General features: G+C 38.3%; 1 protein-coding gene across 2 annotated transcripts in view; it reads left to right on the top strand.

Annotated features, from left to right (window-relative positions):
- The window catches only part of FGD6 (FYVE, RhoGEF and PH domain containing 6), a 109,484-nt gene that overhangs the window by 92,831 nt on the left and 1,365 nt on the right, over window positions 1–15,288 (top strand). For both annotated transcript variants that reach the window (XM_027107214.1, XM_027107215.1), the window contains exons 15-20: window positions 3,885–3,987; window positions 4,474–4,620; window positions 5,455–5,557; window positions 7,287–7,414; window positions 13,133–13,261; window positions 13,893–14,041. In XM_027107214.1, coding sequence (XP_026963015.1) covers window positions 3,885–3,987; window positions 4,474–4,620; window positions 5,455–5,557; window positions 7,287–7,414; window positions 13,133–13,261; window positions 13,893–14,041 — 759 coding nt within the window. The remainder of the gene's footprint in view (window positions 1–3,884; window positions 3,988–4,473; window positions 4,621–5,454; window positions 5,558–7,286; window positions 7,415–13,132; window positions 13,262–13,892; window positions 14,042–15,288) is intronic.

Genomic DNA, 15,288 nt, shown 5'->3' with positions numbered 1-15,288 from the left:
CATGCAAGAAAGGGAACAAACACATACTAAATGCCACCCATATGCCAGGCTCTCCTTCTGAATTCCCCCAACGACACTGAGGTACTGTGTAACAGGTAAAAAAGGGATGGAGGCCTCTTGTGATCTTGCTCCTATCTGCCTCACCAGCCTGATCTCCATTCACTCTCCGTGTCACCAACCCCACCAAAGCATGGCATGTTCCATCAGCATGGATCTGCGATTGATTCTCCATGCATGCCAGCCTGCTTCACATCCTTCTTCCTTGCACAGGTGGCCTCCTCCACCTAGAATGCATCCCTTTGTTCAAGAAGTAATATGGAGCGTCTACCCTGGGCCAGGCACTTTGCTAGGCATCAGGATACAGTGGACAATGAAAAGGGCCTTTCCTTCCCTGAGCTTACAGTCCATTAGGAAAGACATACACTTAGCAAGTATTACCACCGTCAATTATCAGGGAGATTAAGTAGTATACAGGGAAACTACCAGGTGCTATGAGGCTGTAAAACAAGGGATCTTAAATTAGATTTGGTGGAAAAAGGGCAGTTAGGGGTAGCTTCCCTAAAGTCCTGTGTCCATTGAGTTAAGAAGGATAAGTAGGTGTTGGATAGCTAGGCAGAGAGAAAAGGAGGAGGCTCCTGGCCATTAGGAACAGTGTGTACAAAGGCCCTGAGGTGGAAAGGGACATGGTGTATTCAAAGAACTAAAAGGCCAGTGTGTCATGAACATAGCAAATGAGAGGGAGAGAGACCCAAGATAAACCTGGAGGGCCAGGGAGAAAGATTATGCAGAATCGTCTTGTGGATTTTGGTCTTTAGCCTAAGAGCCACAGGAAACCACTGAAAGGTTTCTACAAGGGAATGATGTGATCGTTTTGGCATTTTTTAAAAGAATATCTGGTTGCTCTGTGGAGGATGGTTTGGGAGGGGAACTGAAGGAGGCGAGTAATGGGACAGAGAGAGGCAGAAGGAGTGAGTCTCCAGCCTGTACAGCGTATTGGATTGCTGTGATAAGGAAAACTGGGAAAGGTGCAGCTTTAGGAGAAAAATCAGGAATTTAGGTTCAGATGTGCATATTGAATGTGTGGTGCCTATAAATCATCAAAATGGGGTCATCAAGGAGGCAGTTGATGTCAGGAGCTGGATGTCAGAAGGAAGACGGGACTAGAGGCATATCCTGAGGAGTCATCAGCCTCGAGATGATGACCAAAGCTAGGAGACTGGCTGAGGGTGCACAGGGAGACCACAGAGTTCCCTGTCAAACACCTGTAGTTGTTCCAATAGCACCTTAGTCATCACCTCTGCAAGGCCTTCCCTGCTACCCAAATAAGGTAATTAACTACTTCTATGTTACTTATCTATCTTACATTTATTATATCATACGGTCATTTTTACCTGACTTTATGTCTCACGTCAATTAGATGTGAGCCCTTGCAAGTGAAGTGTACTTTGTGTGCCCAGTTCATGGTGTAGTACCTGGCCCATAGAAGGCTCCCAGTAAATGTTACTCAAATAAACTGAAGTGATGTGGCCTTTGGACCTCAGAGTTGCATCCCACAGTTAACACAAGAAGTAAATAGTGTGGCAAGGTCTAACACACCAGAAATCTCTTCTGTTGGAGAGTTTTTCCCTTAGAAATTATTTCCATTCATTGGGGAAATGGTGCTTGTTTAATGCAAATTTGCTATCTGGTAATGTCCACATTCCATAAAGAAAAGAATACTTGGCTTAACTGTCTTTTTCTGTGAGGAAGATGCTGATTCTTCTACTAGCCATGTCACAAAGGCAGAGCTAGAACGTCTCCACTCGATGCTGTAGGCAAGTGTGTGTGGTCTATGAGAAATGTGTTATCAGCTGATAAACATTGTTTTGGCAGAACCCCACACAAGAGAGAGCCAGGAATGATTAAATGAAAGAACAGCATATGTGACATGATTTGCACAGTCGAGTCACATTCCACGTGCTCCCAGGGCTCCAGAAAAATCAGACGGCAATCCTCAAATTAGCCATCTGCCTCTTGACTTTCTGTTACTTTTTCCAGTGAAAAATTGGGGAGGGAGAGAGGGCAGGGGAGACAGTAATATTTTATGAATGTTTACTTGGAACCTGAGCCTGTGTTCTCATAGCGTAGTCCTTCAGAGAACAGGAACAGAGGCCAGAGGTGACATGGTGGTGAAGGGTTCCATCCTTAGCCACACTTGGATCTGATACCAAGTCACCATTTGGTACAGAGCCTGTTATCTAAAGCAAATTATCTAACAGTTCAAATCCTCACATGGCTTTTCTGTAAATGGTGATGGTGTGTGACGTTGGGATTGGGGGAATGGGGTGTAAGATCCAATGTATATTCCATGGGGTACCTCTGAGGATGAGAAGTGATGATATTTGCAAAGAAAGCATTCAGCATAGTTGGCTGATACGTAGTAAATGTTAAATCAGCGGCAGCTAGTTGGGGCAGCGATGATAGAATAGTAGAGGTAACTGAGGCAGGTTTTGTTTGGTTTAGAGAGAGAGGGGCTGTTCTATTTTATTTTGGTTTTGGTATATAATGAAACTTTGAGAAATATACTAGTTTTAAAATTTTATTTGTAAACTGGATATCTTCCTTTTAACATCCATATGAGTGCATTTTCTAAAAGGCACTGAAGCCATTTAGTAGGAAGATGCATTTCTGAGAATGATTATTGTGGGGAAGGTGAGTGGTTTTTAAAGTTAGCTCCTTGACCTGCTCTGGATTCATCAAAATAGGCCTATTTGTATCATTTTTTGTGATGGAATTTTTCATTTTAGAGTCATTATTTAAAAGTTAAAATATACTTAAAATTAGAGTGAATAATACAATGAAACTGCATATTCAGTCACCCAGACTCAAAAATTACCAAGATTCTGCCACAAATTTTCCTGTTTTCTAAAGTACTTCAAAACAAATTGCAAATATCCGGTCATTTTACTCCTACCTACTTTAGTATATGCTTCTCTTTAAAAAAGGAAAGTGCATATTTTCTTATACAATCACATTCCCATTATTATGATGGGTTTTATCATGATAGAGATTTAAATTTATTATTAAATTCTGTCTCTCTACAAACACACACATACACACACAATACCTAAAATGTGCCTCTCCCTCTTGAGTATGCAAAACAAAATGGGCGATACCAGTGATGATTCTGAGTTACCATAGAATTTTTTTTTAGAGGGAGGTGTGGTTGCAAAAACGAGAACAAGAATGTGTTTTTCTGAGCAGGCTTTCCCCCTTTTTCGCCCATTTCCATCTACATTCGAGTCACATAGCTCCTGATGAACTGAGGGTTAAGAACAGAGAATGTGATGGGCCGAATAGGTAGAGGAACCCTAACAACCACTGAAGGCTATTTCCCTTATTAACCACTCCTTCAACATCTATTTATGGCACCAAAAATATGTTTCCTTTACTCCAGTGCCCTTTCTAGAATATTTAGTAACCTAAAAATATTTAGTATTCTGTGCTGTAAATTTGGATTTGAAACTTGATTTCTTGGAATATTTTTAAATTCTAGGATTATATCTCAGGAAACTCCTTGGTTATATAAATAATCATAACTATTAATTGCATGAATAGCCCTTAAACCAAACAAAAATACCTCCAAATTTAGGAGACTTCAAAAGCCATTCAGTAGAAAGCGGTATTTTTGGAAAGAAAAAAAGCATTGTGTTTGCTAAAATGCCGTGTGTTCTCTAATGCCTGCTCTGATTATTTGTGCACGTAAACCTCAGAATTGTTGCCTGTGACTAGCATTGTTGGAGGGTGGTGGAATCTGTTGCCATGGCAGAAGGAAAAGACGTAAGAAAAAGGCAAAGAATAAAAGCTGACATCTGGTTGATAGAACTTTCTTTTGCCCCCAACAGTTCTGCCCCAGAAAGGGATGAATGGCTAGAAGCAATTTCCAGGTCAATAGAAGAGTATGCCAAGAAAAGAATCACATTCTGTCCCAGTAGGAGTCTTGATGAGGTATTGTCTTTTCCTTCTTATATTTTTGCAGTGCATTTCAAATAGTTTTTACCTTAAAGAAACTTTTCCCAGGGGTTTAGAAAAGCAACATGTGTTTCACAGAAGGATTGGAGGTGTGTGCGTAATTTCAGAGCTAAATATTCATTCTGTTAATGTCTAACTACAAGTCTATGATAGCATATATAGTGCATTCATATTTTTTCTAGTTATAAAACCTCATTGTAGAAAATACAATATAGTTTAAGGAAGAAACTAATTGGCTGTTATTGCACTACCTCAGGCATCTTTTAAAGTTAATTTTGCACTAGAGGATTGTTGGAATGTAGCTAATCTTAATATCCTAATAACATGAAAAATATGATAGCTCATATTTCATCCACATCCTTAATGATACCATCAGCATTGTGAGCTGCCAGTCCAAATAAAAAGGCTTGATGCTGTAGCAGGCAGTGTGCATAGAGATAATCAGAAGTTGTTCTTCCACAGGCCGACTCAGAAAATAAAGACGAAGTTAGTCCTCTTGGATCCAAGGCTCCCATCTGGATTCCTGATACCAGAGCTACGATGTGTATGATCTGCACAAGTGAATTTACTCTGACCTGGAGACGACATCACTGTCGGGCCTGTGGAAAGGTTAGAGAGGATCACACTCACCTCCCTTGTGATTTTCAATAGCTCTAAGCTGTACATAACGAAGAAGCATGTTTCTCCTTGTAAACCATTGGGGGTCGGGGGAGACACTGAATCGTAGGTGGTATCTCCTCTACATATTTAGGCACAAGGCAATCTTATTAGGGAACTTAGCTCTTCCTAGCCCAAGATTACTTCAGAATGTCAATAATAGATCATGTTCATTTTTTTAAAAACTAATAAATTCAAATTAAATAGATGCTCACATTTACAGATAATTATTGAAACTGCATTTATCTAAATACTAAGTTCTTAGAAGGAGGAAACTTTCAGTGTTGAAGTTATCACTAGTGATGTTTCTGAGTCTTCGTGATGTTATTAGTAAAATGAGCATTGTAACAATGACATCAGAGAGTTACTATAAAGATTTAATGGGTCTTATTTAGACAGCATTTAATCTGGGCCAGACACTGGGAAGAGGCACAGCAGAGGTGTTCATAGTTGCAGCAGTGACGATGACAATGACGATGGCGACGAAGATGATAAATACAGCTAACACAGGAATTACTACGCACCGGGCACTGTTCTAAACATTTTGCACATGTTAACTCCTTTAGTATATTATTATCGGTAGTAAGCACTCAGTAATAATCTGTGGCCTCTTCAAGTGTGGTATTGTGTGTGAGTTCCCTACATGCCTGAGCTCCACTGAATTTTTATTCAGACTCAGTGACTATGAAAAGGTTTTGAAAACTAGACAGAACTATAAATTGTAACATAACTGATGGTTTAGATACAAAGGTTATTCTAAATGAAATAATTCCAATGTGTTTTCAGATTGTATGCCAAGCTTGTTCATCAAATAAATATGGATTAGATTACCTGAAAAATCAACCAGCAAGAGTATGTGAACATTGTTTCCAAGAACTGCAGAAATTAGGTAATATATAAGTAAAGATTTAATTGAAAATTCCATTATTCCCCAGATACTTTCAGACAACCTTCTGAAAGAATCATCTTAGGCACATTAGCAATATGATTGGTGATACTTCTCTCAAAATATTAAGTATTTTGCTTTCTTAACTTAGTGAAGCTTTCTTAACTCATATTTTGTGGTAATTCCAAGAAAGGTTGGACTGAAACTTATTTTTACTCTGAAAACGGTTTTGCTGAGGATCCTGATTGTAGAAATGTAATCACAGGATAAAATGCTTGGAGTAGTTACAGGGGAACTTTAACTTCCAAATAATTTTCAAGTTTCTAGTTTCACAACTGTGTGCTCATTACAAATCATTTTTATCGTATTAGTAAAGTAATTCTCTATGGAAACATACTAGGTGGCACTTTGTTAGCCTTATTCTAATCACTTGGACTGATGTAGTGAGGTTTTATTTTACATCTAAATGTGCGGCTTTTCGCCAACTACAAAATGATAAATCAAATCTGCCTGTTCGTTATTTGCAAGTATCCATCCCTACAGTTAAGGGGAATGCAGTTCAGGTCTATATTTTGGGACGAGATCCTGAAACTTAAAGGATCTAAATTTTTAAAAGATTATCCTTCATGTTGATGAAGAATAGCTTTTCATCATAAATGAGAATATCTAAATGAATAACTAGATGATATGCCATTTCAGAATCCATATATTTATAGAGGAATTGTTTGTTATTATCTGTATACATTTTCCAAAAAGACACGTTCACCTAATCTTTTGCCACCCTTATGTTCCTCCCTTTGTTCTCCGGGTATATAATATAGGCTCAAACATTCAAAATTCATTTTTGAATACTCCTCCCTCATCACACACACCCATTTGGTCAGTAAATCTTGTCAAATTTATGTTTGAAAAACCTGTCTTGCTCTTGAATTTTTTATCCACCTCAGCCTTAACAAAGCCTTCATTATCTTTCATGTGGACTACTGTCCTAATTTCCTAACAGGTTTTTCTGCTGCAAATCCTTCCTCTTTCCTACTGCCAGATTTATTTTTCTAAATTCAGTCTGCTCGTGTTACTTCCCAGCCCAAAAGGCCTTTCTTTGATTTCCCACTGCCTAAAAGACAGTCCTTAGAACCAGCCATTTTTTTCCCAGCCTCACCTCCAAATAGATGAACTAATTTCATATCTGTGTGCTTTTGCTTATGCTGACTTGTCTTCATGGACTGTTCTTCCTCCGCTTTTTAGCTTGGCAAACTCCTACTTATACCTTAATGCTAACTCAAAACTCTCATTTTCCCAGCTTTCCTTGAACCTCTGCAGTGAAAATTAATTACTTCCTCATCTTGTCTTATAGTCCCTTTTCTAGCATTTTGTTCATTGTAATATTATTTGGTCATGTATCTAGATACTAAATGATGTTGTCAGTTTGGGTTTTTTTTTAAGTCAGGAGGGAAATTTTTTCAATTTTTTTTAAAGTTGGTAGTACATAAACATGTTTCAGAATTCTTAAGGCACAAAAGGTCAATCCGTTCATATGGCTTGCAGTTAAAAAAGTATAAAATCATAGACAGTGGGAAGTCTTCCTCCCACTCAGCTTCCAGCCTGGGGAAGTATCATAAGTTTCTTAAGTATCCTTCCATGGATATTTATGCAACAACGTTTATTGATTTGGATTAAATTGAATTGCAGAATGCTTACCATTGGTTATATAAGTGTACCTGATTTGTTTTAGATCACCAGCACTCTCCTAAGATTGGATCTCCTGGAAATCACAAATCTCCTTCAAGCACCTTATCATCAGTCTTACATAGTATTCCATCAGGGAGGAAACAGAAAAAAATCCCAGCTGCTCTCAAAGAAGTAAGTGTTTCCATTAGACTTGCAACCTGATAGAGGCTGAATTATTCATACACTTATAATACAATATTTTTCTTTCATAAAGGAAGACGTCATTTCCCAGCACTATTAAGACATGCATTTTAATACTGGTGATGGATGTGGTTGAGGCCTCACGATCTTGCTTGATCTCCCTTATGACCTGAGTCATTTAGAAAATGCCTGTTGAAAGGTTTGGAGAACATTTTATAGCAATGATAGAAAGGAAAGATAACTGGGACATGTGTGAATTTTTAAAATTACTTTGAGGAGACCCCTTCCTTTCTCCTTTGAGGTGAGGGAAGAAGTCTATAGAATATTTGGGGCATTTTATTAGCATTTACTCATCTGCATGGCTTGTTTTTTATAGGCATTAGTTGGTTATATACAGCTGATATCACTGATAGTATGTTGTTCTTCCTTTAACTTAAAAGAAAAAAATTTTAAGTGATAATAGACTATAGAGTTAGACCTGCCATTGGAGTAAATCCACAGGCATCAATGATATCCTATCCCAGTTCCTCAAATTCAGGTGTTCAGTCAGCCAGTGTCAAGAATTCAGACAGTCCTGCCTTTCTGGTCACTCCTATTTTGATTTTTGTTAATTAGTTCTACCCATGCTAGTTTTGTGGCCAGGAGAGTAGTTTTAAATTCTGTTCTCTTGCTTGGTTGCTGTGGAGGTCTTCTATCATGGAAGAGCAAACAGCTCTAAAAATTTGACCAGGATCATGTTTCTCATGTAAAGTTGAGTGTATTTCATTATGGCCATTGAAACACTAGGAAGTGATTTATAGCCAATCTCATGATATAGTAAAAATAGGACTTACATACAGTTCCATTTGCCAAGTTTCATGTGGAACTGGGTAAGCCAACTGAGTGAATACCCCTGAACTGTATTTCTTCCATCACACAGTTCCTGAATCTAAATGTACATTCAAAAACCTTAAGGTTCTTAACCAACCAAATTAAGTTCTGTAATTTTTCACCTCTCCATGCTGATGTCACATTTTATAAATATAATTCTTACCTGTGCTCCCCTCTTTAGTCGAAACTCCACTGGCTACCAAAACTCGTTATGGTTTGTAGACTAGACTCAACCTAATTCCAATCCTTTTTTGTACATCTTTCCACCCAGCCACACAAACAGGCCTTCCTGGCTGCAGCCATTTCTCCCTTGGCTCCACTGGTTCTCAAAGTATCCTCCAGAGCGGCAGCAGCACCGCCTGGGAACTTATAGAAATGCAGATTCCTGGGCCCACCCACACTGTATGGAATCAGAAACTTTAACCAGCATTCTTGGTGATTCAGATATATGTGTACTAAAGTTTGAGGGCCATTGCCTTGCTCCTTTGTGGTCACACGGGGAAATTTATCCAGTTAAGTGCTATAAAAGTCAAAGTAGTCTCCTCAGAAAGCTGTGTTTTTTTTGTCTTTTTTTAAAAAACTGAGGTGAAATTCACATAACATATAATTAACCATTTTAAAATATACAATTCAGTAGTATTTGGTGTATTCACAGTGATGTGTAACTGCCATATTGCTCCAATTTCAAAACTTTTTCATCACCTCATAAGAATACCCTGTGTCTGCTAAGTAATCAGTCCCCACTACCCCCTCCCTCCAACCCCTGGCAACCATGGATCTGCTCTATGTATTTGCCTATTCTGGATCTATCATATAAAAGGAGTCATACAATATATGACCCTTGTGTCTGGCTTCTTTCACTTAGCACAGTGTTTTTGAGGTTCATCTAAGTTATAGCATGTATCAGCACTTTGTTTCTTTTTATGTCTGCATAGTACTCCTTTTTATGTATGTACTACAACTTAGCCATTCATCGGTTGATGGACACTTGGGTTGTTTCCACCTTTTGGCTATTGTGAATAATGCTCCTATAAACATTTGTGTGCAGATTTCCATGTGGACTTATGTTTCCATTTGTCTTGGTTATATACCTAGGAGTGAAATTGCTTGATCATACAGTAATTCTATGTTTAACTTTCTGAGGAATTAGGAAGTTGTGTTCTTATTCTAGTGATGTTCAGTACATTTTTAGAAATTCCTCTTTTTTAGAATTACATACATTCAGAGCCTCAGCACCCTCAGTAATGGCGGGCTGCGTCTCTTGAGTTGGATTTCATTTATTTTTTATTTTTAAAAATTTATTTATTTAATTTATTTATTTTTGGCTGCTTTGGTTCTTCGTTGCTGTGCATGGCTTTCTCTAGTTGCTGCAAGCGGGGGCTACTCTTTGGTGCGGTGCGCGGGGTTCTCATAACAGTGGCTTCTATTGTTGCAGAACACGGGCTCTAGGCACGCGGGCTTCAGTAGTTGTGGCTCATGGGCTAACTAACTGTGGCTCGTGGGCTCTAGAGCACAGGCTCAGTAGTTGTGGCACACGGGCTTAGTTGCTCTGCGGCATGTGGGATCTTCCCAGACCAGTGCTCAAAACCGTATCCCCTGCATTGGCAGGCGGATTCTTAACCACTGTGCCACCAGGGAAACCCATTTATTTTTTAAATAAATCATTGGAAGGAAAGTTTTGTGAATCAATTAGGTGATTAAGCTGGTTAACACCAATTTTGCTTTTAAAAAGATAATAGAGGACTATGTATGACTATTCAGTATTGGGATTAATCTTTTATGGCTAATAAATTAATTGTAAAATGTTCCAAAAGAGTAATGTACAAAATATTTTGGGCAATGATAGTAACACTTAACATAAGTACATAGTGGGTATCCCAATGTGACTACATTTTAAGAGAAAACTCCTTTGAATGTAAACATTTTAGTTTTTTTTTTTTAATTACTTAGTAGTCTTATACAGGGATGTTATTTCTATATACAAATTTACTTGCACTTGAGAGATATTTCTAATTTAACATTAGATATAAATTTTCCACTTGGGACTTCTCTGGCAGTCCAGTGGTTAAGACTCCACGCTCCCAATGCAGGGGGCATGGGTTCGATCCCTGGTCAGGGAACTAAGATGCCACATGCCACCCGGTGTGGCCAATAAATAAATAAATAAATAAAATTTCCACTAAACAATATATCATCCTTTTTATGAAATGTATAAGAAATTAATACAATTACTACATGATTAAAGATATACTTTAAAATTCATAGACCACATCTCTATTAGTCTTCTATTGCTTTGTACAAAATTACCACAAATGTAGTGGCTTAAAACAACACACATTTATTATCTCAGGAGCTTAGATGGGATCTCTTTAGGGCGGCAGTCAAGGTGTTGGCCAGCGTTGAGTTCTCATCTGGAGGCTGACTAGGGAAAGATCTACCCTGCTCTTAGGGGCTGCCCTTAGCTCCTTGCCACGTGGGCCTCCCCACACGTCTGCTTACTTCTCCAAAGCCAGCATGGTAGAAAGTCTCTAGAGCCAGTCTGCTAGCAAGATAGAGTCTAATGTAATGTAATATAATCATGGGAGTGATAGCCCATCACCTTCACCATATTCTGTTGGTTAGGAGCAGTCACAGGTCCTGCCCACACTGGAGGGGAGAAGATGCTAGAACAGCCTGATTCTCAGTGGGAAGCCACCTTGGGAGTCTGTTCACCATACCACCAATAAGGCAGTTCCTAAACTTGGCTTTTATATCTCTATTTTTCCTATATTTAAAAAGAGAAAAGTTTCAACTGCCATATTATAATCACTGAAGGCTTAGTGTCTTTTACCTAGAGATTGAAACATTTTCAGCCTTTTATGAAGCAAAACAAGCTTCTTTGCTTTTAGACCAAAATTTGGGGAGCAGAAACTGATCCTTAAAGTCACCATTAAGGGACTTCCGTCGTAGTCCAGTGGTTAAGAATTTGCCTTCCAATAGAGGGGACTTGGGTTCGATCCCTGGTCAGGGAACAAAGATCGCACATGTCGTGGGACAACTAAGCCCGCATGCCACAACTACAGAGCCCACATGCTCTGGAGCCCAAGAGCCACAACTAGAGAAAAGCCCGAGTGCTGCAACGAAGAGCCCTCATGCGGCAACGAAAGATCCTGCGTGCCGCAATAAGACCCGACACAGCCAAAAATAATAAATAAATAAATAGTTTTTTTAAAAAAAATCACCATTAATAGTAGAATTTTCTGGGAATTCCCTGGTGGTCCAGTGGTTAGGACTCTGTGCTTTCACTGCCAGGGCCCGGGTTTGATCCCCGGTTAGGAAACTAAGATCCCGCAAGCCATGCAGGCATGGCCAAAAAAAAAAAAGAATTTTCTATTTACTTTTTTATTGATAAAGTTTTTAGAAATCCAGAAAGTTACTTCAGGAACTGAGTTAAAGGTTTAAGTAATTTTCCCTAACACCTAAAATAAGAGGAGCAATAAAGAATATATACTGTCCCAAAATACAGCTTTAAAAAGGCATTTTTCTGGAGTGGGTGTGGAGAAAAGGGAACCCTCTTGCACTGTTGGTGGGAATGTAAATTGATACAGCCACTATGGAGGACAGTATGGAGGTTCCTTAAAAAACTAAAAATAGAACTACCATATGACCCAGCAATCCCACTACTGGGCATATACCCTGAGAAAACCATAATTCAAAAAGAGTCATGTACCACAGTGTTCATTGCAGCTCTATTTACAATAGCCAGGACATGGAAGCAGCACATATATACAATGGAATATTTCTCAGCCATAAAAAGAAACGAAATTATTTGTACTGAGGTGGATGGACCTAGAGTCTGTCATACAGAGTGAAGTAAGTCAGAAAGAGAAAAACAAATGCCGTATGCTAACACATATATATGGAATCTAAAAAAAAAGGTTATGAAGAACCTAGGGGCAGGAGAGGAATGAAGACGCAGACGTAGAAAATGGACTTGACATGGGGAGTGGGAAGGGTAAGCTGGGACGAAGTGAGAGGAGAGTGGCATGGACATATATACACTACCAAATGTAAAATAGATAGCTAGTAGGAAGCAGCCACATAGCACAGCAAGATCAGCTCAGTGCTTTGTGACCACTTAGAGGGGTGGGATAGGGAGGGTGGGAGGGAGATGCAAGAGGGAGGAGATATGGGGATATATGTATATGTATAGCTGATTCACTTTGTTGTACAGCAGAAACTAACACAATACTGTAAAGCGGGGCTTCCCTGGTGGCGCAGTGGTTGAGAGTCCGCCTGTCGATGCAGGGGAGATGGGTTCGTGTCCCGGTCCGGGAAGATCCCACATGCCGCGGAGCGGCTGGGCCCGTGAACCATGGCTGCTGAGCCTGCGTGTCCAGAGCCTGTGCTCCTCAACGGGAGAGGCCACAACAGTGAGAGGGCCGCGTACCGCAAAAAAAAAAAATACTGTGAAGCAATTATACTCCAATAAAGATGTTAAAAAATAAAGTGGATGGATCTTAAAAAAAAATAAAAGGCATTTTTGACATGTGGAATTATTATTCATCTTCTGGCAACCGAGAAAATACAGGTGAACCCGCAAAGAAACACATACATGCAAGCACAGTTAAACCAGGTAAAATTCTGGAATTGCTTCTAAAAGGAAGGATTTTATGCTCATGGCATGCAGTATTCAATTTGTACAGTAGCAGATTTTGAAAATAAACAATTTCATTCTGAAACATGATATTCTTATTATGGTTATTGCTTTCAGCACCAATGATCAAAAGCAACTTTGTGATTTTAAATTTTGTTTTTGTATGAAAACTATTAAACCGTGTGTGGGGTTTGCTTACCTAGGTATCAGCGAACACAGAAGATTCTTCTATGAGTGGCTACTTGTACAGATCAAAGGGCAATAAAAAACCTTGGAAACACTTGTGGTTTGTCATAAAAAATAAAGTGCTATATACGTATGCTGCAAGTGAGGTAAGATCTGAAATCTAAACATGCATAATTTGAGGGTCTTGTTTTATAATGCTACCTGGAAATAATTACAATGTTTGCCTAATTTATTTGTTTTGTCTCTGTTTTTTGTTTTACTTTGCTTTGGGAGGGGGGGAGATGTTGCTGTTAGTTTTGACATGAACAGGGTCCTTGTTTTGTATCTAAAGAGCTCTTACTCAGAAATGTTAGGAATTTTCCATAGTGTTAAAATGTAAGTTTGGGGAGTGTCATGTGACTACTGACTACTTCACTAAAGGCAGAGGTTCGGTGGGACTGGGATATATCGCCTTTCTGAGCTACATTTTCTACATCCATAAAATGAAAGTAATATAATTACTTACCTCCTGTGGTTGTAGAGAAATAATGTGAAATTCAGTGGATATGAACACGCTGAAAACTGTCTGGCACAGTGTCTGGCTCATGGTGTAGGTGGGGCAGGGGTATCCCAATAAATATCGTTGAATAAATGAAAGGTGAATAAGTTGCTAGAATTACCATTGTTTTATATATATGTATTTGAAATTAAGTTAGAGTTATATAGATCACGAGTTTGCAGATCTGAATTTTGTATCAACTTAGAAACCCATCTCCTTTTGTGTCTTTGTAAATTTAGGATGTGGCAGCTTTGGAGAGTCAACCTTTACTAGGATTCACTGTCACTCAAGTCAAAGATGAGAATTCAGAGTCGAGAGTATTTCAGTTACTGCACAAAAACATGTTATTTTATGTATTCAAAGCAGATGATGCTCACTCGGCTCAGAAGTAAGTAATTTAGACATATTTTTCTTTCATACATTAGATTTCAAGTTGTTACTTTAACTGATTGATTTTAAAAATAACCTACTTCCATGCATGGAAACAACGAAGAATTTAAATCAGACGTACAATTTAGAAAGAATTTAACGTATTATTCAAACTCTTTAGAATTGTTTTAAAGACAGGCAAGAGTATCTGGAATATTTTCAGGAGGCAGAGAGGAAAAGAAAATAGGTAGTTCTGTCCAAAATATTTTGTGTACACATGACCTTCAAGGAAGCAGCATGATTCTCCTCTGCTGAAAGGAAGGGAAGCTGAGGTTATTTGACCTCTCCTCCAATGAGGTTAAGAATCTTCTCTTGAAACATTCTGGGACTTTGGCAATCCAATGATTCAATTGTGCCATGGAACAGCAGGGGTTTAAACAGCTGCTTGCTGACTTACTCCTTTGGGGAAAAGGTCAAACACATTAAGAGGCTCCCATGCTGTTCCCAATGACTGAGTAGAAAGAAATGGATATCATTTTAGGTGGAAAAGGCTGAAATAGTCTCTTCAAAATTCCAACAAGAATATTTATTTAGATGTCATGAGATTGCTTAACATAGAGAAGCATATCTCTGTGAAACTGAGGTCCTTTCTGAACAAAACAATTCAGTTCGCCTCCCTTTCACCTGATTTTCATTTTGGCCTCACAAAATATACATTTTGTTTTCACTAAGAGGTGCTCATGTTTTCTCAATAGGCTTTAAAAGTGCATGCAGATCAAAAAGAATACTTTAAATAAGCCAGGCTTGTCATTTCTTTAGGTAGTTAAAATTAATGTACCAGAATTACATATGTTCCTGAATAATAATCAGGTACTTTTGAGTACTGAAGAATATTTTTAAATTATGACACACTATTTTTTCTTTAAAAAATAGTTACTTGGGTAAAATAGTAATTGCCCTAAAATTCTGTTGGCTATTATATTTCTCATCATTTTTACCTGAATTCATCATCAAGCTGATAAGCTTTTGAATATATATCTTTATGTCATTAAGTTGACAAGATAGAAAGCCCTTCAAGACAGAGCTGAATGTAGTTGGGTGAAGGGTATGAGCTTACTTGTTATTTAGAATTAATACAGGCTAATTTATAAATTTCTCTTTAGGTTAATATCATATGCGTTGCTGTATTTAGAATACATTATACATTATATTATAGAATTATAGAATATTAAAATTATAGAATTATAAATTATAGAATATTATATA

Source organism: Aethalodelphis obliquidens, unplaced genomic scaffold (genome assembly GCF_003676395.1).
Source record: "Aethalodelphis obliquidens isolate GAN/ISIS:26980383/991018 unplaced genomic scaffold, ASM367639v1 scaffold8, whole genome shotgun sequence".
NCBI lineage: Eukaryota > Metazoa > Chordata > Mammalia > Artiodactyla > Delphinidae > Aethalodelphis > Aethalodelphis obliquidens.
This window is presented reverse-complemented; position numbering and strand designations above follow the sequence as displayed.